Below are 25,726 nucleotides of genomic sequence, written 5' to 3' on the forward strand. Positions count from 1 at the left end.
GCGGCTGCACCATAGAAAACACTCCTCGGGCGTATAGTTTCACGCTCTCCAGCTTTGCAGCAATGGCACATACAAAAGGCCCCCACAAACTTGGAGCACGGTTGGCCCAGCCATCTGAGGCGCCGCAATTACATGTGCAGAGTTAAGTCCTTTAGGAATGACAGGAACCTATGATCGTGGGTTGAGATCGAATCCCGGTTCACCCTGATTATATTTATAGTTTCGTCAGAACCATACCCGTCTTCGTGGAATTCACGAAAGTTTACACTTTTAACACCTGCATCACTTTGCTCAGCGACGTTAAACAAAAATCACTCGTTAAATCCTTTCACAAACTGTATTTATGTAACAAGCAAACTCCACTGTGTGTATGCAATAAGAAATAAAACAATAAGACTTTTTATAAACTACCATACATTTATTACCATCTTCATACTGCGAATGAAAAGAAGACATGGCTGCTTCATAAACCTTTTCATCGTGAGATCGGGTTTGTGTTCGGACGGCATTGCTGGTTGCCTGCAATGCATAATCAATGAAATAATGAGCAGAAAATAGATGATTTCCTATTCCTTCTAACAAATATTGAAATATGTTGTATAAATAAAATTGAGCTATTTGCCAACGAATTTAAATATAAACCAAAACTGCCGACAGAATGTATGGACATTTTAAAGATTAAGCAAATTACATGTCCTGTTTTACTTTTGGAAACCCATCCCCTCGCTATGACACTTGACAATCAGTTTTAAAAATGTAACATGATGTTTTCATGGGTTCATCCAAATCCAATAAATTCTTTAAACCCATTGTTCCCATTGGTCATGTACAAATGGAGTTTGCAGAATTAGAACAGGATGTGTTTTATGCTGCGTAATACAAGTTTATAAAGTATTAAACTATCTTTACCAAATGTACAGAAAGTCAAATAAGGCTTTGTCCAAACTGGTCAAATGTGTTTTCGGAAGTAACCAACTGAACACTACACCTGATTGACAATACTTTGGAGCTTATATTTAGAAGACTAATTAACGTACCATGTGGGGCGTGTGAGACAATTCAATATCCGTGTCCACCAAAATGGCTACCATGATGGTGTACCGAGATGCTGCTGCCGCCATATACATGACCATGACCGCCATATCCATGTCCAAATCCACCATGCATTCCATTGCCTGCGTACACATGTGGAACATGTCTGGTGATGGTGTCGATATGGTTGCCATGGGGGACGTGGTGTACCTCAACGTCGACGTGGTTAGCACCAAAACCAGGACTAATGCGAGCGTGACCAGATCCATGACCATAGCCATAGCCATGACCAAAGCCATGACCAAAGCCTCGACCAACGCCATGACCAAAGCCATGACCAAAGCGAGGACCAAATCCATGGCCATAGCCGCCTCCATAAAACTGGCATGTCGCCCCGACAACCATGACTGCTAGAATAACGGCAATAGTCCTCATCTTATGTCTCTGAAATCAAAGAGATTTGGAATAATTTAATACGTTTAAAACAAACATGAAAAGGTCTTCAAATGTGTTTGTCCTTATACCTGGACCCTAAAACTATAAGGGTCAGGAAGAACGGGTTTAGGGACGGATTTGCGTTGATCAGGGAAGAAACCTGAATCATGTCCAGTAATGGTGGTCTAACATATTGTAGGGGGTAACGGGTGGCCCAGTTGCCTTAGGCACCGCGATTTCGCTGTGCAGAGTTGCGTCCCTGGGCATGCCAGAAACCTATGATTGTGGGTTCGAATCCCGGTTCGCCCCGATTATGTTTCTATGTTTGTCAGCGCCATACCCGTGCTCGTGGGTTTCACCGAAGTGGTATACGTCTGAGATCTGCATCACTTCGGGCTTTCCTCCCACATTAAGTTGACACGCCGTGATATAACTGGAATACTGTTAAAAGTGTCGTTAAACCCAACTCACTCACTCACTAATATATTGTCGATTTGAGTTCTACGTTTGACAGAATTTGGTCTGTATTGTATCACAGCAGCCTTCATGGATTTACTTTATAAGTTGTGCCCATGGGATTTTGTCAAAGACCTGCATCAGTTCGGGCCTTTTCCCAACATACCAGCTGACACACCGTCATATAGCTGAATACTGTTATCAGCGACTTTCACTCACTCAAGAAAGTGGCAATCGTTTATGACCCGCATCGCTTATATCGTAACTGAATTACCATACTTTCAGATTGTAACTTACCTGTTTACAAAGTCAAGCCTTGGAATGCCTCCACTGCATGTCTTAGGGAAACCTATATATCCATCAGTTTAAGTGAGCAGGCGTATTGCACAAGTAACTAAGACGTCATGGTCCATGGTGACATTACTCCCTGAGGTCAAATACAAGCTTAAGGCAGTGGACAATACTGACCATGATGACAAATAACCTTGGGCTAGCTAGTACAATGATAAATTGCTAATTATTACGTTTGCCACTGCTACCTAGTGTCATCTGTCAATAAGGTAGAACATTTTGCAACTATGTATTTGCTTCCGTGAGACAGAAAATTGTAACACACACATAGACACACACACACACACGTGCGCGTCGCTATATAAGTGCAATAATCTTGGACGCTACGTTAATCCCCATTTCATTTCTCCTCACCTTGCGTTTTGGCGTCCAAAGCAATGCTATTCGGCAGATAATCGAGACAGAATATTCTTTGGCGTTGGCGTTTTGTTATATAGAGATAGATGTTTTGCTACTGATAACTGTGGTTCATGACTATTTACTCATTTCTCTTAATTAGATCTGAATTGACCATACATAGAAGTAATTTTACAATAAAACAGAGGAATATCTTTTTTTAGGTGCCAGTTTACAGCATAGTACATTTGGATGTTCTAACCATAAATTCTTTACTGAACGAGTGAACTACAGTTAACTACGGTTGTAACGAACTCAAATTGACTACTAATTTTAGTTCGTTATAATAGTAGTTCGTTATAAGCAAATATACAGCATAACTACAGCAAATAGTCGGGACCAAAAAGTAAGTTCGTTATATCCGTCAGTTCGTTATAAGCGTGTTCGTTTTAACCGTAGTCTACTGTTTTCGCAACGAAGTTCTCTATGTCCAGTTTAACTGATCGAATCCGCGTTTGTATGGTTTGTCCTTCCTATTGAAGTGTAAGAAATAACATTGTCCCGTATTGTATTCCCATGCTAATAGTTATTGCCACTCGCTTGATATCTGCGTCTTATGATAAGGGTGACAATAATTATTCAATATAACTACAGATAGTTGTTGTCTAGCAAACCTTATATAATCAACCATTTAGTCAAATATATTTTCTTCTCAATGAAGAGACGTCGCTTTTATATTGTGTATTGTGTACGTTGTTTGATGCAATATGTTTATGTGACCCTTTTCTAGAAATCAACACAATTTCACAGTATTTCTTTATTGACCCAAGGTTATTCGGATATCACATTCGTAGCTGATTTAAGTTCGGGTTGCAATACAAATATATTTGATTGTATTAGATTTGATGTGGCTTCAAGCAGTCTTCAGTCGTCCAATTGGTGTCGTGGTACGGAAGTAACCCGTTTGCTGATCATTAATTACCTTTGATGGCAGAAGATGATTGGCTTCCAGATTTTTTTTTCCTTTTATGTGCCATGCGAATCATATGGGAAATAAGAAAGGTTTCTCTTAATGAAATTTGAAATATCAAGAAAACTGTACCTCGTAACTTTTGGATCCTAGACATGAATGTATGGCCGGTGATTTCTACTGCTTACAGTGAGAAAAGCTCATGTGTTTGTACACTAGTGAATGTGCATATGCATGTGTGTGCGTGTGCGTATGCATATGTAGATGCGTATGTGTATGCGTATGCGTGTGCGTATGTGTATTATGCGTATGTGCATGTGCACGTGTATGTGTATGTGTATGCGTGCGTGTTTGTGTATGTGTATGTGTTTGTGTTTGTGTTTGTGTATGTGTTTGTGTTTGTGTTTGTGTTTGTGTATGTATGTATGTGTATATGTGTATGTGTGTATGTGTTTGTGTTTGTGTTTGTGTATGTGTATGTGTATGTGTGTATTATGTATGTGTAAGTGTGTATGTGTGTGTATGTGTTTGTGTATGTGTTTGTGTATGTGTATGTTTGTATGTGTGTATGTGTATGTGTATGTTTGTGTATGTGTTTGTGTATGTGTGTATGTGTACATATATGTGTGTATGTGTTTGTGTATGTGTATGCGCATGTGCACGTGTGTGTGTATGTATGTGTATGTTTATACATGAGTGTATGTGTCTGTGTATGCGTATGCGTATACGTATCTGCATGTGCATGTGTATGTGTATGTGTATGCATATGTCTATGTGCATGTGCATGTGTATGCGTATGCGTATGCGTATGCGTATGCGTATACGTATACGTATGTGTATGTATATGTGTATGCATATGTCTATGTGCATGTGCATGTGTATGCGTATGCGTATGCGTATGTGTTTGTGTATATGTGTTTATGTGTATGTGTATGTGTTTTGTGTTTTGTGTATGCATATGTGTATGTTTATCTTTATGTTGTTCATGTGCATTGATATGTGTAAAAGTATGCGTACGCAGGTACGTCTGCGTATACGTATTGGATATCCATGCGCATCAGTTTAGGTATTTGCATTTGTTAGCACATGTGTGTATGTGTATATACCTGTATGCATATGCTTATGCGTATGCGCCTGTGTATGCGTTTGTGCATGTGTGTATGAGTGCGAGTATATGTATGTATAATCATTAATCAACAGCTCACTTAAGCACTAATAAATTGTGTTCACATTGTTGGAATTAATGCTCTCTTAGCAGAGTAGACCACATCAGTGCAGGGTGTGTAAAACAGCGCATATAGTACAACTTCTGCAGACATCAGTACACATTACCCTGGTGTATGCACCTCGTTTACAGAAGGACGTCATTGTCACAATCCGTCATAGTGTCACCCAGAGGACGTCTATCAACTGCTACAATACAATATTGTTAATTACGGGTTGCCTCTTACATAACAATAGTCTATTGTTTTGCCTTCGGTTGTACTTAATGTAGCTTTGAACAAATTGGGTCTTTCCACCTTGTCGCTTATGTAACGTTACAGATTGGTCAGCGATATGCCCGCGGATGTAGCTGTAATCCCTCAAGTTCACTAACTTTTAACTGCTGATACATATACATGATACAAACTACTCAAGCATATGGATCTGAAACAAATATATACAATACAGCCCCTGCAAGTCTAAAATATTTGGCAAGTCCAGATTACTGCGGTATCTGAAACTGAAAATGAAGAAAGTCTCTTGGCTCCTGTTTATTATATCTATAATTTATAACTATAATTTAACAACTGTTTTTGTTTGAAAAGTATGTTTATTTCAGAGACTAGATGTTAGTCGGTGCAAACATGAAACGGTCATTAAGCAATGTGTTCGTTGTATTAAAGATGCTGCTATCCTCCAGCAACAAGGTACATGTGACTTCACACAAAAGGTGCGTGATTTATTTAAGGACTTAATGGATGCTAGGATGGCTGTCACAGCTCCGATACCTGCGCTTAATGGGGCTACAGCAGAAAGGGAATAATTAAGATAAAATGGAAAAGTCATGATGTCGGTATTGAAAATTAGATGGACCCAAAGTCTTACGCTTTGTAGTTTCATATAATATCACCATAATATTGGTAAACTTCAACGCACGAGAATAATGTAACTCGAATGTTTCATGGACCGTTTATAGTATTCCACTAGGTGTATAAGGAAAAATAGTGGTGAAAGGTAAGTAAATGGATCAGTGATGACACAAGGTGTTCATGAAAAGTGTACGCATGTCCTGCTCTACTGGTAGCACGCGATACTTAACTACCGCAATTTAAATTAGCATATCTTGCAGTAGACTGGTCGATATGTCGAAAATTAAGATTTATAGCTCACCTGGTACGAAGTTCCGCGGTGAGATTATGTCAGCTCCACCAGAAGATCGAATGGTCGGTCCCTAACTGACATGAAATACTCTACAAATCGCATGCCTAATGTCCCTTTTTCGCTGTTTTCTATCAACAATGGTCTTACCACAGGAAATGCTTCATATCCGAAAAATATATGCTTTCTATTGTAATAAAAAAGTAACTTTTCATGGCTATTTTTGAGTCGACACGGTCTGTTTCTTTACGCATTTGAATCGGAATTTATGCTGGGATTGGCAAAATCAAAACAAGGCAATTTGGCCCAAAAGGGTATAATTTAAGCTTCAGGTACATCGATGATCAGTTGTCGTTTAATAATGGTCAAAGAACCCATTCCGTTCCACTGATTTACCTACCTTAACTAGAAATAAGAGAGACCAGACAAAAACTCTTTACACGACTCTATGACAAGTGATATGAGTTCAGGTTTCCTACAGTCAACTTTCCCTTTCTGTCGAACAAGATTTCATCGGCTCCAGTCTTCGTTGTCTATATTTCACAACTTGTAAGGTACAATCGAACATGCGCTTTCTATCAACATGTCAAAGTGCGTCATGCGACTCATGCTCAATCGTTGTTTGATCAAGGTTACAACATTTAAGGTCTCTGTAAAGCTTTCAAAATGTTTTAGGGTATACATGTTGAGGACATCAGGGACATAACTGATATCCGATGCTATTCCCTACTTTGACTTGTGCCATATGGAGCAGTGTTTTGTCAGGTGAACATTTGACTTGCCTTTGCTTGTATTTGAGACGAGCGCCGCCGATGCGTACTCTCATCTTTCCCGAACACACGGTATCATCACTATTTGAAAGTGCCTCATAAACACATATGATATAGTCCGAATTATACAAAAGGTATTTTCTTCAGGCACCAAACAAACACTTTTTATATGAAAATAAATGTGGTGGAAAGAGGGAAAAATAGCAACTAGATCAAAAGAAAGTTCATTACGTTAAGAAAGACGTCGCAACGAAAGAGAAAAACACGCATCCAGGGAATATGGAAACGGAAATAGCACTATTTTTTTAATACCATTGTGTTTTCACTTTAATGCCAAACACGCATCAGTCAGTTTGTCCCAGTTAGCATTTGGGGTCAGGGTAGATAATTAATAACTCATGATTGCTAGAGAGCCGTCTAAATGCATGGAGACTGGGTGGTCAGTCTCTGTGTCTTGACTGAGTGTGTGCCAGTGTGCTGAGGGTGGCATGGCGCGTTGCTTTTGCTTTCAAATATATACTCACCGCCAAAAGAGACGCGAACCGTCGAAACTAATAGAGAAGTATGTACGTTTAGCAGAGATGTTTCCAATGTGTACAACTTAATGACAAAACTATCAATCAGTCAAGTGTACCACAGCGTTTATTTATTCTTATCACGATATGCTGCATGTGATTTCAAATGGTGCATCTCGAGTCATGGTTCTGTGACGTCACATGTGATGCTTTCATGAGCATCGGTTCAGACAACGTACCTGTATGTTCGTTTGAGTATCGATCCAATCTAATATCTTTTGAATATGAGTCTTAACATATTAAACAACAGCGTTTCTTTTGGTGATGAGTATATATAAAACGTCACCCCAGAGAATAATCAGTCTCGATCATCTAAGGAAACAGCTTCGACTGGGCGAAGAGGGCAAAATAACGGTTACAAAAATATGAATCGTTTTGCCTGTTCCAGACTCGAATATTTACGGAAATCTGGAATATTGCATCTGCATCGGTAAACAACGTTCACTCACTCACCAGTCATCTTTGGAGCACATGCACTGTACAAATGGATCCCATTATGTTACATGACCTCCGGGGTAGAATAGGTCTTCAGCAACCCATGCTTGCCGTCAAGGGCGACTAACGGGATCGGGTGGTCAGGCTGGCTGACCTCGTTGATATCTTCGAATCCAAAATGCGTGGATCGATGCTCATGATCTCAAACACTGGATTGTCTTGCTTAATTCGATGCTAACTACATTCGCTTATATTTATTGCTAAAGGTAAATGAGATTTTATGTTGCATCATAACCTTCTTAATGCTAGTATATATGTTGATTACTTGTAACCTCGTTGATCCATAGCTAAAGCATAGCATCATCAATAGACCATCGAGATACTGTACTCACATGCACATATGTCAATGGAAAATATTATTTTAACGTAAAGTGAAGTACAAGTATACTCGACCCGTGAACATCCGTGTTAGAACAGGTCTTCAGCAAGCCACGCTTGCCGTAAAAAGTGACTATGCTTGTCGTAAGAGGCGACTAACAGGATCGGGTGGTCAGGCTCGCTGATTTGGTTGATGCATATCATCGTATCCCAATTGCGTGGATCGATGCTCATGATGTCAATCACTGGGTTGTCTGATCCAGACCCGATTATTTACAGACCGCCGTCATTTAGCTGGAATTTTGCCGAGTGCAGCGTTAAGCAACAAACACACATTCAAACAAACATCACCTCTGAAAGTATGCCTTTCCAACGGAATGCATGAATAGTTTTATCAGCTTTGCAATGCGATTTGTGAAATGCAATGTTGATATACTCGGGTATGAACAGTGTGGGTTCCAGGGGTTTTAACACGTCTGCCTCGCTCCGTGGCGACTCTGTCCGGGATAAGTATTTCATTCGTTTATTATTCAATCACCTAAATATTACTTTCCCATGTCGATGGGCATTTTATGATTAAAAATAACCATGACTCATTCATTCCCCTGATGATGTTGTAAACATATACTCCGAAAAGTTGTGTTCCTCGTAATAAAGAAGTTGACATCCATAAATTCCCTTCCTTAAGAGTATTGTGTTAATTTATATCTTCTTTACTGACGAAAATGTTTTAAATCTTGAATGTATAGAGCAAATAACTGATAACAACGCAAGAAGCTACTGTTAAAAACGGATTAGGCACTAGGTGAGGAGAGGTGAAATGGGGTTTATCGTATCTTTCAAGATTAGTGCACGATGTGCCGATTTTATAGTGCATTTAGTGGATATTTAGCAATATTCCAGCAATATCACGGCTGGGAATACAAGAAATGGCTTCACTCAGTGTACCCATGTGGGAAAAAGAACCTGGTTTTGTATGTGACGAGTGCTATACCAATGGCTACCCCAACGCCCGCTTTTGTTTGTAAATCTACTCAGCATCTTGATAACCACACTTAATAAACACGCATGTTGTACTGATAGTTTGGATAAAGAAGGAACACATGACTAAAGATCATAATAAATATATGTTTATTTTCAATATAGAACAACAGCCATCAAAACATCACTCACGCCATTGCATCGTGTAGCATGACAACCCCAACTACAAGACGACTAACTGCAGTAGCATCTGTATTACATTTGCCAAGCGGATAGACCACAGTGGACTTAAGGCATGTCACTTAGATTCCCATGAAAGCTGGGTCATAGGCAGCAGGTCCTGCCGGGGCAACGGCAGTGGCGGCAATAGTTGTGGGGGCAGCAGCAGAGGAGGCAGCATACGCATCGAGTTCACCAATATAACCAGGACCTGGAATGAATGAAATGGACAGATATGACAATTGACGAATTGCTTGATTTGTTCACATGCTTCTGTATGTGTGTCTAAGTTACTGCCTGTTTTCCTGTCACATTGCACTATTATACTTACCGTAACCCTGTGAATGAATGGCACCGGTGCCCTGTGATCCTGGATGGACTAATCCCTGGTTGAGCCCTGAGCCGAGACCAAGAGGGGAAACACCCAGGCCGAGAGAGGGGATTCCAAGTCCGAGTTGTGGGATTCCAAGTCCTATATGTGGGATTCCAAGGCCGATATGGGGGTTTCCAAGTCCGAGATGTGGAATTCCAAGGCCGATATGGGGGAATCCAGGGCCAAATGCACCGAACGGGGGAACACCGATCCCTCCGAAAGGACGGATACCAATTCCTAAACCATGTGTTGTTGTCATGGCAACAAAGCAGACAGCGGCAACAGCAAGAAGCTTCATTTTGTTAATCTGTGAAAATAGAGAAACGAACTTATTCCATGTATTTGACTACTGTACATGGAAATATGAGGGTCAAACACATTCAGTATGTTACCTTCGTTTCGTTTCGTTCCGTGTACATGGCCATGCATATCTATGATACCAGAAACAATATATATGTAAACACACTATTGATACAAGTATTATTTCATATTTTCGGTGGGTCTAAGACTTTTGTCAGAGACAAAGTATTTATTCGGTTCCTGCTTAAACAATTCTATAAAGGGAGCAGAACAGCCGACCATTTGTTTTTGTCACAGCACATTTTATTCAGGACATCCTGCATATTCAGCTGATATTTATTTTATTTTTTATTTGTTGTAAAACCTGAGTCAAGATTATTTTGTTTCCAATCTTTCCTGGAACAAATTATTTCTGCTGCCAAAACTACCAGGTCCTTCAGTAAAGATTGTTCTTTAGAGATTGGACAATGTGGTGCTATATATAAATACATATTAATTAAATAATTATACTTGAAAAAGTCTTTGTTGTCAAATGATTTGAGAGTTAAAATGTAGGCTAATTGATGCCTAAGATACGTAAGTTATAGTATATCATACATAGAACTTTGCGAAAAAGAATTCACATACACATAAAAAAACTGAGACAGAAACACTTACGTTTTGGTTGAGGTCTACCGGGACTGACTGATTCAGAAAGTGAAGTGTCCACTGCACAGTCCTTCCTTTATATTATCATGAATGCGGGGGTACAAAGCGGGTCATAAATTGTGCATGTCAACAAAATGACCAGTTGACAACACGTTATACAACGATGACTGTGTCTACCCGACAGGTGATTAATGTATGCTGTATTAGCGTGATACAGTTATGTCATTTGACGGTAACAACAAACAGTGAATTAGATCACACACTTGATGTTTCTGACGTTCTTGCACTTGTCATTTCAGTTGCAGTATGAAACCTCAGTTTATAGATTTAACTTGAAGAGATGAAAAGAGCGTAACATTACGTAACCTGAAGTATAGTTTATCTATGAATAATAGTTATAAGTTAAATGAAAACCATTTGACCAATGTATTTATGTTAAATTTTATCATGACATGTTAACTGTAATGCCATACATTTTACCTTATATCAAAGTGACAAAATCCAACATGTATTACGAATATGACTTGATTCATATCCGATGGTCCGAAGATGGCATTAACGATGCAATGGCAAGGTTGGTGTTTTAGCCATGTGATTCAAGCTTTCGATTTTCCGTATGGGTATAAGGTGTGAAGTCCATTCCGGGTCTTATTTGACTTTTTTTTTAACCAAACTCACTCAAACAAACCTCACTCACACTAAGAAGCATTTACATGTTAGTCCAATCGATTCTATTGAGCATAGTTTTTTACGCTAAATGAACTGGCTTTAAAAGAAACATATACAGTAAACTATGTTTATAATGAACACGCTTAAAACGAACTGACGGATTTAATGAACATTTTTTAGTACTTCCGTTTGTTGTACCTATGCTGTATATATGCTCATACCGAACTATGGTTATTACGAACTAAAATTAGTGATCCCTTTGAGTTCGTTAAACCAGAGTTTACTTTATATATGTTTACATATATGTGTTTCAAATATACACATATACATTTTGAGTGGAAAGCGGATTATTATGTGTGTGAGTTGTAAATGTTTAAATGTTACTCGATAAGAGTATATTGTTTGTATTTTTCTCCACAAGACACATTAGTTGTGTTACTGGTCTGAATACAAATGTGTTAAATGTCACACGTTCAGCTGCACAGATCATACAGGCTGTGTCGTCGCACTGTAAACTATTGTGCTTCAAGCCTTTTGACTTCGATAATAAAACATCGATACCAATATAACGAGTCTTAATTTTTTCATGTGTATTTTGATCAACCTTGTAACATCAGGACGGTGGTTTGGTGAAGAGGTTCAAGCGGTTCTCTTGTGGGTGCAATGTTTGAAGCATTCGTAGAATCCAGAACATATTGCGGTTGACATGTTTTACCCATGGTGTCATCTCATCCCGAAGGTGTGGATCGTTGCTCATGATATTAGTCACTAGATTGTTTGGTCCAGACTTCATTATTCACATGCTATCTCATATACCTGGACTATTGCTGGGAGTGACGTTAAACGACAAACAAATAACGCTCACAAAAAATACATCCCCGTGCAGACCTTGATTTAGCATATCGTGTAATCATGATAATTGTCATTCATAATATTATTATTTTAAACATGTTAACCATACTTGTGAATATAGATTTGAAAGGCATTTAGAAGTGACACACACAAGGAAGAGAATACATGGATGTCGACTTCTTTATTATGAGGAACACAACGTTTCGGAGTATATGCTTACTCCTTCATCAGGTGAATGAATGCCATGAGGCAGAGAGCATATAGATTCCTCTCATGACGGGGGAAAAGGAGATAGTTTCCCTCGTGGCTGCGCCACTCGTTAAAATATCTCCTTCTCTCTCGTCACTCGATGAGAGAAACATGATATTTCATTCGACACATGAAATAGTCTCTATTTACTCAATCGATTTCACAAAAGTGATGTTCAAGGGTTCATTCATACTGCTACCCTATTTTGACGTCACAGTGCACTCAAACATAGTATGGGGTCATTCTGCAATCTAACATATTGTGACGTCACAGAAAGACATTGTGTGGGGCATGCGTACAGAAATACAGCAATAAGTATTGAAGTGGCAAGAAAATGTACAATACTTGTTTCAAGAATACTAGTATTTGAGGTAATTTAATTTTGGTTTGAAAGTATTAATAAGATAACTTTCTTTCCTTTTTCTCAGTGCATCATTTTCACATTTGTAAAACGGGAACATCATAAAATTTGGTGCTTTATTCCCGGCATATTGATCAATATGTTGACTGAATTGAATACACCGGCAAGAGGGGTCCCATATGTGTTGTCGGTTGACTCTCACTCTCTCACTCTATATACATATTGCTACATAAGGGATTTTCGTTATAGACGAATCATCAATTCCAAAGGTATGGTCTCAATCCCTATCCATAGTGGTTCAACTTCATCGGCATATAGTGTACTCTTGTTAGTCTTCTCGGTACAATCTCGGTACAATACCAACATATGATCAGTTACGTTATGTGAAATTACCATCACCAAACCGTCACACACGAGTGGCCATTTCCATTGTCCATTGTCGATCAATTAGCCCTGACCACTAAATAACACCACCACCACAAACTGAATATATACCAGTCATCGTTGTATAATACGTTGACAACTCATGATTTCAATCACTGGATTGTCTGGCTTAATTCGATGCCAACTATATTCGCTTATATTTATTGCTAAAGGTAAATGAGATTTTATGTTGCATCATAACCTTCTTAATGCTAGTATATATGTTGATTACTTGTAACCTCGTTGATCCATAGCGAAAGCATAGCATCATCAATAGACCATCGAGATACTGTACTCACATGCACATATGTCAATGGAAAATATTATGTTAACGTAAAGTGAAGTACAAGTATACTCGACCCGTGAACATCCGTGTTAGAACAGGTCTTCAGCAAGCCATGCTTGCCATAAAAAGTGACTATGCTTGTCGTAATAGGCGACTTACGGGATCGGATAGTCAGGCTGGCTGACTTGGTTGATGCACATCATCGTATCCCAATTGGAAGGATCGATGCTCATGATGTCAATCACTGGGTTGTCTGATCCAGACTCGATTATTTACAGACCGCTGTCATACAGCTGGAATATTGCTGAGTGTGGCGCTAAACAACAAACATACTTTTAAACAAACATCACCTCCTGCAGTATGCCTTTCTAACGGAATGCATGAATAGTTTTAGCGGCTTGGCAATGCGATTTGTAAAATGCGATGTTGATATACTCGGGTATGCATGTTGTAGGTTCCAGGAGCTATCCACCGTCCGCTCCGCTCCTTGGTGACTCTGTCCGGGATAAGTATTTCATTCGTTTATTATTCAATCACCTAAATATTACTTTCCCATGTCGATGGGCATTTTATGATTAAAAACCATGACTCATTCATTCCCCTAATGAAGTAGTAAACATATACTCCGAAACGTTGTGTTCCTCGTAATAAAGAAGTTGACATCCATAAATTCCCTTCCTTAAGAGTATTGTGTTAATTTATATCTTCTTTACTGACGAAAATGTATTAAATCTTGAATGTATAGAGCAAATAACTGATTACAACGCAAGAAACTACTGTTAAAAACGGATTAGGTACTAGGTAAGGAGAGGTGAAATGGGGTTTATCGTATCTTTCAAGATTAGTGCACTTATATAACGATGTGCCGATTTTTTAGTGCATTTAGTGGATATATAGAGGTTATCACGCGAGTGTGTTTGAGGATGGTAAATATCCTGCATTAGGAATAAACATTGTATTTAGCGAGCCTTGGCGAGCTAAATACATAGTGTTTATTCGTAATACATGATATTTACCATCCCCAAACACACAAGCGTGATAACCTCTTTATCACATAATGTCAGTCTTTAATTCTGTGCTTCAAAATCGCTTTCCCTCTCTCCCAAACATTACTGAAACATTGCGAGTTTTCCTGGAATGCGCGCATTAATATTTATGACGTCATAGTTTAAGTGATGTGTCATTCGGACATTGACAGTGGCCAATATAGTTCCAACTGAAATCTGTTTCTTATACAGTGACGAAGCAACATATACGCAAAACAACAATTGTTTTTAATTGCCTTTCGCGGCCATCCATCGGTCTGTCCGCTAGAGTAACTGCCCTTTGTCAAAGGGAAGCTACTCTAACCCTAGTCTATGAGACGTCACGGCCACGGTCAGACATTGTTGACAGTCGGTCTGTCCTGTCATAACGTTAAGAAGTGAGTCAGATGTGCACAGAGCGACAAAACGAAACAAGGACACAATTCAAACATATTTCGGCCAAATCCAACTATTTTAATTTGTGGAGAAGTTTTCAAACCGCAGAGGTCTACTAGCACAGATATGGCTACTGATCCCGTTTGGCTAGTCCTCGTGCCCTCGCAAAATTGTTTCGAAATTTATGTCTCCAAAGTTGCCAAAACTTATAAAATGCCTTAGCTACGTCACAGTTGGACACTGATTTTCAGTATATTAGTCTGTTCTTTTGATAATGATAGCAATTATCCCTGTAGTTTATCCAGATTCCTGATGGTTAATTCTGACTCGATCGCCGAATGAGGAGGGCGACGCCATGGTTGTATATAAATACTGAAAGTAGTCCCTACTTGACCTTTGATATTTGCATCTCTATCCGCATATGACCCCAACGGATATCGTTTTTATCCGTTGGCTTTATCCTGCCGAGAAACCTACCAATTATATGATAAATAGCAATATTCCAGCAATATCACGGCTGGGAATACAAGAAATGGCTTCACTCAGTGTACCCATGTGGGAAAAAGAACCTGGTTTTGTATGTGACGAGTGCTAAACCAATGGCTACCCCAACGCCCGCTTTTGTTTGTAAATCTACTCAGCATCTTGATAACCACACTTAATAAACACGCATGTTGTACTGATAGTTTGGATAAAGAAGGAACACATGACTAAAGATCATAATAAATATATGTTTATTTTCAATATAGAACAACAGCCATCAAAACATCACTCACGCCATTGCATCGTGTAGCATGACAACCCCAACTACAAGACGACTAACTGCAGCAGCATCTGTATTACATTTGCCAAGCGGATAGACCACAGTGGACTTTAGGCATGTCACTTAGATTCCCATGAAAGCTGGGTCATAGGCAGCAGGTCCTGCAGGGGCAACGGCAGTGGCGGCAATAGTTGTGGGGGCAGCAGCAGAGGAGACAGCATACGCATCGAGTTCACCAATATAACCAGGACCTGGAATGAATGAAATGGACAGATATGACAATTGACGAATTGCTTGATTTGTTCACATGCTTCTGTACATGTGTCTAAGTTACTGCTTGTTTTCCTGTCACATTGCACTATCATACTTACCGTAACCCTGTGAATGAATGCCACCGGTGCCCTGTGATCCTGGATGGATTAATCCCTGGTTGAGCCCTGAGCCGAGACCAAGAGGGGAAACACCCAGGCCGAGAGAGGATATTCCAAGTCCGAGTTGTGGGATTCCAAGTCCGATATGTGGGATTCCAAGGCCGATATGGGGGTTTCCAAGTCCGAGATGTGGAATTCCAAGGCCGATATGGGGGAATCCAGGGCCAAATGCACCGAACGGGGGAACACCGATCCCTCCGAAAGGACGGATACCAATTCCAAAACCATGTGTTGTTGTCATGGCAACAAAGCAGACAGCGGCAACAGCAAGAAGCTTCATTTTGTTAATCTGTGAAAATAGAAAAACGAACTTATTCCATGTATTTGACTACTGTACATGGAAATATGAGGGTCAAACACATTCAGTATGTTACCTTCGTTTCGTCACGTGTACATGGCCATGCATATCTATGATACCAGAAAGAATATAAATGTAAACACACTATTGATACAAGTATTATTTAATATTTTCGGTAGGCCTAAGACTTTTGTCAGAGACAAAGTATCTATTCGGTTCCTGCTTAAAACATTCTATAAAGGGAGCAGAACAGCCGACCATTTGTTTTTGTCACAGCACATTTTATTCAGGACATCCTGCATATTCAGCTGATATTTATTTTATTTTTCATTTGTTGTAAAACCTGAGTCAAGATTATTTTGTTTCCAATCTTTCCTGGAACAAATTATTTCTGCTGCCAAAACTACCAGGTCCTCCAGTATAGATTGTTCTTTAGAGATTGGACAATGTGGTGCTATATATAAATACATATTAATTAAATAATTATACTTGAAAAAGTCTTTGTTGTCAAATGATTTGAGAGTTAAAATGTAGGCTAATTGATGCCTAAGATACGTAAGTTATAGTATATCATACATAGAACTTTGCGAAAAAGAATTCACATACACATAAAAAAAACTGAGACAGAAACACTTACGTTTTGGTTGAGGTCTACCGGGACTGACTGATTCAGAAAGTGAAGTGTCCACTGCACAGTCCTTCCTTTATATTAACATGAATACGGGGGTACAAAGCGGGTCATAAATTGTGCATGTCTACAAAATGCCCAGTTGACAACTCGTTATACAACGATGACTGTGTCTACCCGACAGGTAATTAATGTATGCTGTATTAGCGTGATACAGTTATGTCATTTGACGGTAACAACAAACAGTGAATTAGATCACACACTTGATGTTTCTGACGTTCTTGCACTTGTCATTTCAGTTGCAGTATGAAATCTCAGTTTATAGATTTATTTTGAAGAGATGAAAAGAGCGTAACATTACGTAACCTGAAGTATAGTTTATCTATGAATAATAGTTATAAGTTAAATGAAAACCATTTGACCAATGTATTTATGTTACATTTTATCATGACATATTAACTGTAATGCCATACATTTTACCTTATATCAAAGTGACAAAATCCAACATGTATTACGAATATGACTTGATTCATATCCGATGGTCCGAAGATGGCATTAACGATGCAATGGCAAGGTTGGTGTTTTAGCCATATGATTCAACTTTCGATTTTCCGTAAGGGTATAAGGTGTGAAGTCCATTCCGGGTCTTATTTGACTTTTTTTTAACCAAACTCACTCAAACAAACCTCACTCACTCTAAGAAGCATTTACATGTTAGTCCAATCGATTCTATTGAGCATAGTTTTTATGCTAAATGAACTGGCTTTAAAAGAAACATATACAGTAAACTATGTTTATAATGAACACGCTTAAAACGAACTGACGGATTCAATGAACATTTTTTAGTACTTCCATTTGTTGTACCTATGCTGTATATATGCTTATAACGAACTATTGTTATTACGAACTAAAATTAGTGATCCCTTTGAGTTCGTTATAACCAGAGTTTACTTTATATATGTTTACATATATATGTTTCAAATATACACATATACATTTTGAGTGGAAAGCGGATTATTATGTGTGTGAGTTGTAAATGTTTAAATGTTACTCGAAAAGAGTATATTGTTTGTATTTTTTTCCACAAGACACATTAGTTGTGTTACTGGTCTGAATACAAATGTGTTAAATGTCACATGTTCAGCTGCACAGATCATACAGGCTGTGTCGTCGCACTGTAAACTATTGTGCTTCAAGCCTTTTGGCTTCGATAATAAAACATCGATACCAGTATAACGAGTCTTATTTTTTCAAGTGTATTTTGATCAACCTTGTAACATCAGGACGGTGGTTTGGTGAAGAGGTTCAAGCGGTTCCCTTGTGGGTGCAATGTTTGAAGCATTCGTAGAATCCAGAACATATTGCGGTTGACACGTTTTACCCATGGTGTCATCTCATCCCGAAGGTGTGGATCGTTGCTCATGATATTAGTTACTAGATTGTTTGGTCCAGACTTCATTATTCAAATGCTATCTCATATAACTGGACTACTGCTGGGAGTGACGTTAAACGACAAACAAATAACGCTCACAAAAAATACATCCCCGTGCAGACCTTGATTTAGCATATCGTGTAATCATGATAATTGTCATTCATAATATTATTATTTTAAACATGTTAACCATACTTGTGGATATAGATTAAAAAGGCATTTAGAAGTGACACACACAAGGAAGAGAATACATGGATGTCGACTTCTTTATTATGAGGAACACAACGTTTCGGAGTATATGCTTACTCCTTCATCAGGTGAATGAATGCCATGAGGCAGAGAGCATATAGATTCCTCTCATGACGGGGGAAAAGGAGATAGTTTCCCTCGTGGCTGCGCCACTCGTTAAAATATCTCCTTCTCTCCCGTCACTCGAAGAGAGAAACATGATATTTCATTCGACACATGAAATATTCTCTATTTACTCAATCGATTTCACATAAGTGATGTTCAAGGGTTCATTCATACTGCTACCCTATTTTGACGTCACAGTGCACTCAAACATAGTATGGGGTCATCCTGCAATCTAACATATTGTGACGTCACAGAAAGACATTGTGTGGGGCATGCGTACAGAAATACAGCAATAAGTATTGAAGTGGCAAGAAAATGTACAATACTTGTTTAAAAAATACCAGTATTTGAGGCCATTTAATTTTGGTTTGAAAGTATTAATAAGATAACTTTCTTTCATTTTTCTCAGTGCATCATTTTCACATTTGTAAAACGGGAACATCATAAAATTTGGTGCTTTATTCCCGGCATATTGATCAATGTGTTGACTGAGTTGGATACACCGGCAAGAGGGGTCCCATATGTGTTGACTCTCACTCTCTCACTTTATATACATATTGCTACATAAGAGATTTTCGTTATAGACGAGTCATCAATTCCAAAGGTATGGTCTCAATCCCTATCCACAGTGGTTCAAATTCATCGGCATATAGTGTACTCTTGTTAGTCTTCTCGGTACAATCTCGGTACAATACCAACATATGATGAGTTACGTTATGTGAAATTACCATCACCAAACCGTCACACATGAGTGGCCATTTCCATTGTCCATTGTCGATCAATTAGCCCTGACCACTAAATAACACCACCACCACAAACTGAATATATACCAGTCATCGTTGTATAATACGTTGACAACTTTCATGTTGCGGGACATTTACAATTTATGATTGTATGTGTACTGTATCTGCGCAATTTAAACGTCCTTGTTTGTACAAATTATTTCTACAATTATTGTATATTTTCATGCCACTACAATACCAACTGCTGTATTTCTGTATGTGTGGTACGTATGCCCAACACAATTTTTTGCGTCTTTCTGTGACGTAACAATATGTTAGATTGCACTGTGACGTCATACTAACAGTATAAATGAACCTTTGAACATCACTTTCGTGAAACCTGTTGAGTACATTATATAGCTGTTCTTTGGACTATGTAAACAAAAAGAAAGATCTTTTGTTATCAGCTTGCATGCATATTTAGTATTGGGAGGCATTCTGTAGAATAAAGACAATACTGGAGCAATTTGATTTGTAATAATGCATGCAAAATGCTGTTTTCGATGCACAGATCTGAATTAGTAGACAGATAGCTTAATGGTGTCCGTTGATATTGTTTGTGTCTGTGGTTTATCTCTTTCTTTTTTCAAACGCTGACAGTGACCTAATTCGATGCTAACTCCAATCGCTTATATTATTGCCGTAAAAGGCGACTATGCATGTCGTAAGAGGCGACTTACTTGATCGGATGGTCAGGCTCGCTGACTTGGTTGATGCATGTCATCGTATCCCAATTACGTGGATCGATGCTCCTGATGTCAATCACTGGATTGTCTGATCCAGACTCGATTATTTACAGACCGCCGTCATATATGTGTAATATTGTTTGGTCAGCGTCAAACAACAAACAAACAAAATGAATATTCACAAGTATGGTTAACATGTTAAAAAAATAATATTATGTTTAATAATTATCATGATTACGCGATGACACGATATCAAGGTCTGCACGGGGATGTAGTTATTGTGAGCGTTATTTGTTTTTTGTTTAATGTCACTCCCAGCAATAGTACATATATATGGCGATAACATGTAACTAATCAAGTTTTGACCAGACAATCGCGTGACGGATCCACAACTTCGGGGTGAGAACACAACGATTCACACGTGTCAACCGCAAGATGCTCTGGGTTTTACGAATGCTTCAAACATTGTACACCATAAGGAAACCGCTTGAACCTTATCACTAAACCGCCATCCTGATGTTACAAGGTAGATAAAAATACACATATAAAGACATTGAGACTTGTTATACTAGTATCGACTTCTCTGCATCAGAATGTTTTATTATCGAAGTCAAAGGGTTTCATTTAACTTAAAACTATTATTCATAGATAAACTATACTTTAAGTGACGTAATGTTACACTCTTTTTATCTCTTCAAGTAAGGATATGAAAAGATATGAAATCTATAAACTGAGATTTTATACTGCAACTGAAATGACAAGTGCAAGAACGTCAGAAACATCGAGTGGGTGTTAATTCACTGTTCGTTGTTACCGTCAAATGGCATAACTGTATCACGCTGATACATCATACATTAATCACCTGTCGGGTAGACACAGTCATCGTTGTATAACGAGTTGTCAACTGGTCATTTTGTAGACATGCACAATTTATGACCCGCTTTGTACCCCCGCATTCATGTTAATATAAAGGAAGGACTGTGCAGTGGACACTTCACTTTCTGAATCAGTCAGTCCCGGTAGACCTCAACCAAAACGTAAGTGTTTGTATCTCAGTTTGGTTTTGTGTATGTGAATTCTTTTTCGCAAAGCTCTATGTATGATATACTATAGGTAGATAGGTATCTTGGGCATCACACGCCTTTTTTCAATTATTATTATTTAATTGATATGTATTTATATAGAGCACCACATTGTCCAATCTCTAAAGAACAATCTATACTGAAGGACCTGGGAGTTTGGGCGACAGAAATAATTTGTTCCAGGAAAGATTGGAAACAAAATAATCTTGACTCAGGTTTTACAACAAATAAAAAAAATGAAATAATTGTCGGCTGAATATGCCGGTTGTCCTGAATAAAATGTGCTGTGACAAAAACAAATGGTCGGCTGTTCTGCTCCCTTTATAGATGTTTTCAAGCAGGAACCGAATACATACTTTGTCTCTGACAAAAGTCTTAGACCCACCGAAAATATTAAATAATACTTGTATCAATAGTGTGTTTACATTTATATTCTTTCTGGTATCATAGATATGCATGGCCATGTACACGTGACGAAACGAAGGTAACATACTGAATGTGTTTGACCCTCATATTTCCATGTACAGTTGTCAAACAAATGAAATAAGTTCGTTTCTCTATTTCCACAGATTAACAAAATGAAGCTTCTTGCTGTTGCCGCTGTCTGCTTTGTTGCCATGACAACAACACATGGTTTTGGAATTGGTATCCGTCCTTTCGGAGGGATCGGTGTTCCCCCATTCGGTGCATTTGGCCCTGGATTCCCCCATATCGGCCTTGGAATTCCACATCTCGGACTTGGAATTCCACATCTCGGACTTGGAATTCCACATATCGGACTTGGAAATCCACATCTCGGACTTGGAATCCCCTCTCTCGGCCTGGGTGTTTCCCCTCTTGGTCTCGGCTCAGGGCTCAACCAGGGATTAATCCATCCAGGATCACAGGGCGCCGGTGCCATTCATTCACAGGGTTACGGTAAGTGTAAAAGTGCAATGTGACAGGAAAACAGGCAGTAACTTAGACACATGTACAGAAGCATGTGAACAAATCAAGCAATTCGTCAATTGTCATATCTGTCCATTTCATTCATTCCAGGTTCTGGTTATATTGGTGAACTCGATGCGTATGCTGTCTCCTCTGGTGCTGCCCCCACAACTATTGCCGCCACTGCCGTTGCCCCTGCAGGACCTGCTGCCTATGACCCAGCTTTCATGGGAATCTAAGTGACATGCCTTAAGTCCACTGTGGTCTATCCGCTTGGCAAATGTAATACAGATGCTACTGCAGTTAGTCGTCTTGTAGTTGGGGTTGTCATGCTACACGATGCAATGGCGTGAGTGATGTTTTGATGGCTGTTGTTCTATATTGAAAATAAACATATATTTATTATGATCTTTAGTCATGTGTTCCTTCTATATCCAAACTATCAGTACAACATGCGTGTATGTTAAATGTGGTTATCAAGACGCTGAGTAGATCCACTAACAAAAGGGGACGTGCGGGTAGCCATTGGTTTAGCGTTCGCACGTCACGAACAAAACCAGGGTTCTATGTCCCACATGGGTACATTGAGTGAAGCCCATTTCTTGTATTCCCAGCCGTGATATTGCTGGAATATTGCTAAATATGCACTATATGCACTTTAAAATCGGCACTAGTCCGGTCTGGTCCAGGTCACACACTCACGCACGTGCATGCACGTCGCTATATAAGTGCAATAATCTGGAAAGAGACGTTAAACCCCTTTTCACCTCTCCTCACCTAATAGCTGATCCGTCTTTGACAGTTGCTTCTTGTGTTGTAATCTGTTATTTACTCTATACATTCAAGATTTAATACATTTTCGTTAGTAAAGAAAGATATAAATTAACAAAAAACTCTTAAGGAAGGGAATTCATGGATGTCAACTTTATTACGAGGAACACAACGTTTCGGAGTATATGTTTACTACATCATCAGGGGAATGAATGAGTTATTTTTAATCATAAAATGCCCATCGACATGGGAAGGTAATATTTAGGTGATTGAATAATAAACGAATGAAATACTTATCTCGGGACAGAGTCGCCAAAGAGCAAGGTGGACGTGTTAAAAGCCCCTGGAACCCACATCGTGCATACCCGAGTATATCAACATCGCATTTCACACATCGCATTGCAAAGCTGCTAAAACAATTCATGCATTCCGTTGGAAAGGCATACTTTCAGAGGTGATGTTTGTTTGTTTGTTGTTTAACGCTGCACTCAGCAATATTCCAGCTAAATGACGGCGGTCTGTAAATAATTTAGTCTGGATCAGACAATCCAGAGATTGACATCATGAGCATCGATCCACGCAATTGGGATTCGATGAAATACATCAACCAAGTCTGGCAGCCTGACCATCCGTTCCCGTAAGTCGCCTCTTACGACAAGCATAGTCGCTTTTTAAGGCAAGCGTGGCTTGCTGAAGACCTGTTCTAACACGGATGTTCACGGGTCGAGTATACTTGTACTTCACTTTACGTTAACATAATATTTTCCATTGGCATATGTGCATGTGAGTACAGTATCCCGATGGTCAATTGATGATGCTATGCTTTAGCTATGGATCAACGAGGTTACAAGTAATCAACATATATACTAGCATTAAGAAGGTTATGATGCAACATAAAATCTCATTTACCTTTAGCAATAAATATAAGCGAATATAGTTGGCATCGAATTAAGCCAGACAGTCCAGTGATTGAAATCATGAGCATCGATCCACGCATTTGGGATTCGATGATATCAACCAAGTCAGCCAGCCTGACAACCCGATCCCGTTAGCCGCCCTTTACGGCATGGGTGGCTGTAGACCTGTTCTACCCCGGAGGTCATGTAACATAATGGGATCCATTTGTACAGCGTATGTGCTCCAAAGATGACTGGTGAGTGAATGAACGTTGTTTACCGATGCAGATGCAATATTCCAGATTTCCGTAAATATTCGAATCTGGAACAGGCAAAAACACGTCGTTTTTTTGTAACCGCTATTTTGCCCTCTACGTAAGTGTTTCTTTAGATGTTGTGGTGATTGTGGTCACGGCATAAAATCAGTTGTCATAGCATGATGATAAGAACAACTGCAGAGTGTCAATACTATCACGTCGAATGTATTGAAGAAAGCTCAAACCAGTATTAACTCTCCATCGGACTCGGCGCTGAGCAAAATTGAGAACTGCAGAATTTGATGTAATATATTTGACATAAAAACATTGATTTCTCCGCATGATATCCACATACGACGTACTCGCTCCAGTAAGTTTTGTTACGTTAAGTATATGTCACAGAGCTACTTATATTTATTATCCTAATCTGACTCCCGCAGGAGATATTGCTTGTGTGAAGGCAGACAATATCTGCTAGGAGACTGACATAAGCGTTTGTATGAGGGTTCATTCTTGACGTTTTCCAACAGTACAAGGACATGACAGTCAGCATACCGAACACTTTGGTTAGTTTGTAGGTGACTGAGTCCAGGGCCGAGACGCCCTTTAGTTGTGACGTCGAAGTAACGTCATAACATAATCCCTTCACTTTTCGACATTGACGTCATAAGGGAACGCGCCACATGTTCAGACTATCGGTATACTCAACACGAAACTCTTAACCAATTTACCATTTAAGCAAAATAAAGTCTTTCGTTCAACTTTGCGGTTTAAGTATATGAACAAGAAATATATTAGATATGTCACAGTTACAAACAGTAGTTATGCTGCACATGTTTTCGTCGAAGAAACGTAATGCATTGCCATATCTGTCTTGTACTTACTGAGGTAAGGTACTTGATATTGGACCATAAATAGATTCAACCTCATGGATTTTGATACCAATTATATCAACACTCGTCGATAAAAGTAGAAAGCCTCCTGCAAGACGCAGAGTTTTGGTACTATAGTTGATGTATGTTGATATGTTTTATATCAAACTCGGGTGAGATTCTCTGTGTGTAGACTAAATGGTCTTGCATCAATCATAACCTAGTTTGCAATTTTGAGAATTCACATCGGTCAGCATATTGTGCACAAATTTTGGAGGCTTCATCCGGATTGACCCATAGTTCATAGATCTCAATGTATTGATTTGATCATGCTTAATCTATGTGGACCTTTGAAATTTAATTTCGAATAAAGATGGAAGATGGAAAATGAAAGATTGTAAATACTCGACCCATCCAAAGTCATACTTTAATAGAAATAGTCTTGCCTTGTTTGCTTCATATATATATTTTACAGATTAAAATAACTGCAGCAAAGAGGGTTCGGGTGATCCTGGCTCAGTCAGGTTGGTGGGCTCATCATCCGTTCAGGGTTTCATGTCCCCTCTACACGCAGCCCAGACAGCGAATGGGACTTCTCCCAGGAAGCACTACCTCGTCGAACTCATTAAAAACTGTTCGGAGCGGGTGATCATGGTGAGTCCCAAC

General features: G+C 39.0%; 4 protein-coding genes across 4 annotated transcripts; 1 reads left to right on the forward strand and 3 right to left on the reverse strand.

Annotated features, from left to right (window-relative positions):
- Nucleotides 1-318: 318 nt before the first annotated feature.
- Nucleotides 319-1,397, reverse strand: LOC139451690 (uncharacterized). The gene is made up of 2 exons (XM_071233008.1): nucleotides 1,038-1,397; nucleotides 319-519 (listed from the first exon to the last, which is right to left on the reverse strand). Exons 1-2 carry the CDS (start codon nucleotides 1,395-1,397, stop codon nucleotides 319-321), a joined length of 561 nt encoding a protein of 186 aa, XP_071089109.1.
- A 7,985-nt stretch (nucleotides 1,398-9,382) lies between these two features.
- LOC139453268 (elastin-like) lies at nucleotides 9,383-9,970 on the reverse strand. The gene is made up of 2 exons (XM_071234903.1): nucleotides 9,631-9,970; nucleotides 9,383-9,510 (listed from the first exon to the last, which is right to left on the reverse strand). The coding sequence occupies exons 1-2, from the start codon at nucleotides 9,968-9,970 to the stop codon at nucleotides 9,383-9,385; spliced, it is 468 nt and encodes a 155-aa protein (XP_071091004.1).
- Nucleotides 9,971-15,767: 5,797 nt separating this feature from the next.
- On the reverse strand, nucleotides 15,768-16,355 carry LOC139453270 (elastin-like). Its single transcript, XM_071234905.1, has 2 exons — nucleotides 16,016-16,355; nucleotides 15,768-15,895 (listed from the first exon to the last, which is right to left on the reverse strand). The coding sequence occupies exons 1-2, from the start codon at nucleotides 16,353-16,355 to the stop codon at nucleotides 15,768-15,770; spliced, it is 468 nt and encodes a 155-aa protein (XP_071091006.1).
- A 5,560-nt stretch (nucleotides 16,356-21,915) lies between these two features.
- LOC139453266 (elastin-like) lies at nucleotides 21,916-22,503 on the forward strand. The gene is made up of 2 exons (XM_071234900.1): nucleotides 21,916-22,255; nucleotides 22,376-22,503. Exons 1-2 carry the CDS (start codon nucleotides 21,916-21,918, stop codon nucleotides 22,501-22,503), a joined length of 468 nt encoding a protein of 155 aa, XP_071091001.1.
- The last annotated feature ends 3,223 nt before the right edge of the window (nucleotides 22,504-25,726 follow it).

This window comes from Haliotis cracherodii, unplaced genomic scaffold (genome assembly GCF_022045235.1).
Source record: "Haliotis cracherodii isolate W230 unplaced genomic scaffold, xgHalCrac1.p SCAF_9, whole genome shotgun sequence".
Lineage (NCBI taxonomy): Eukaryota > Metazoa > Mollusca > Gastropoda > Lepetellida > Haliotidae > Haliotis > Haliotis cracherodii.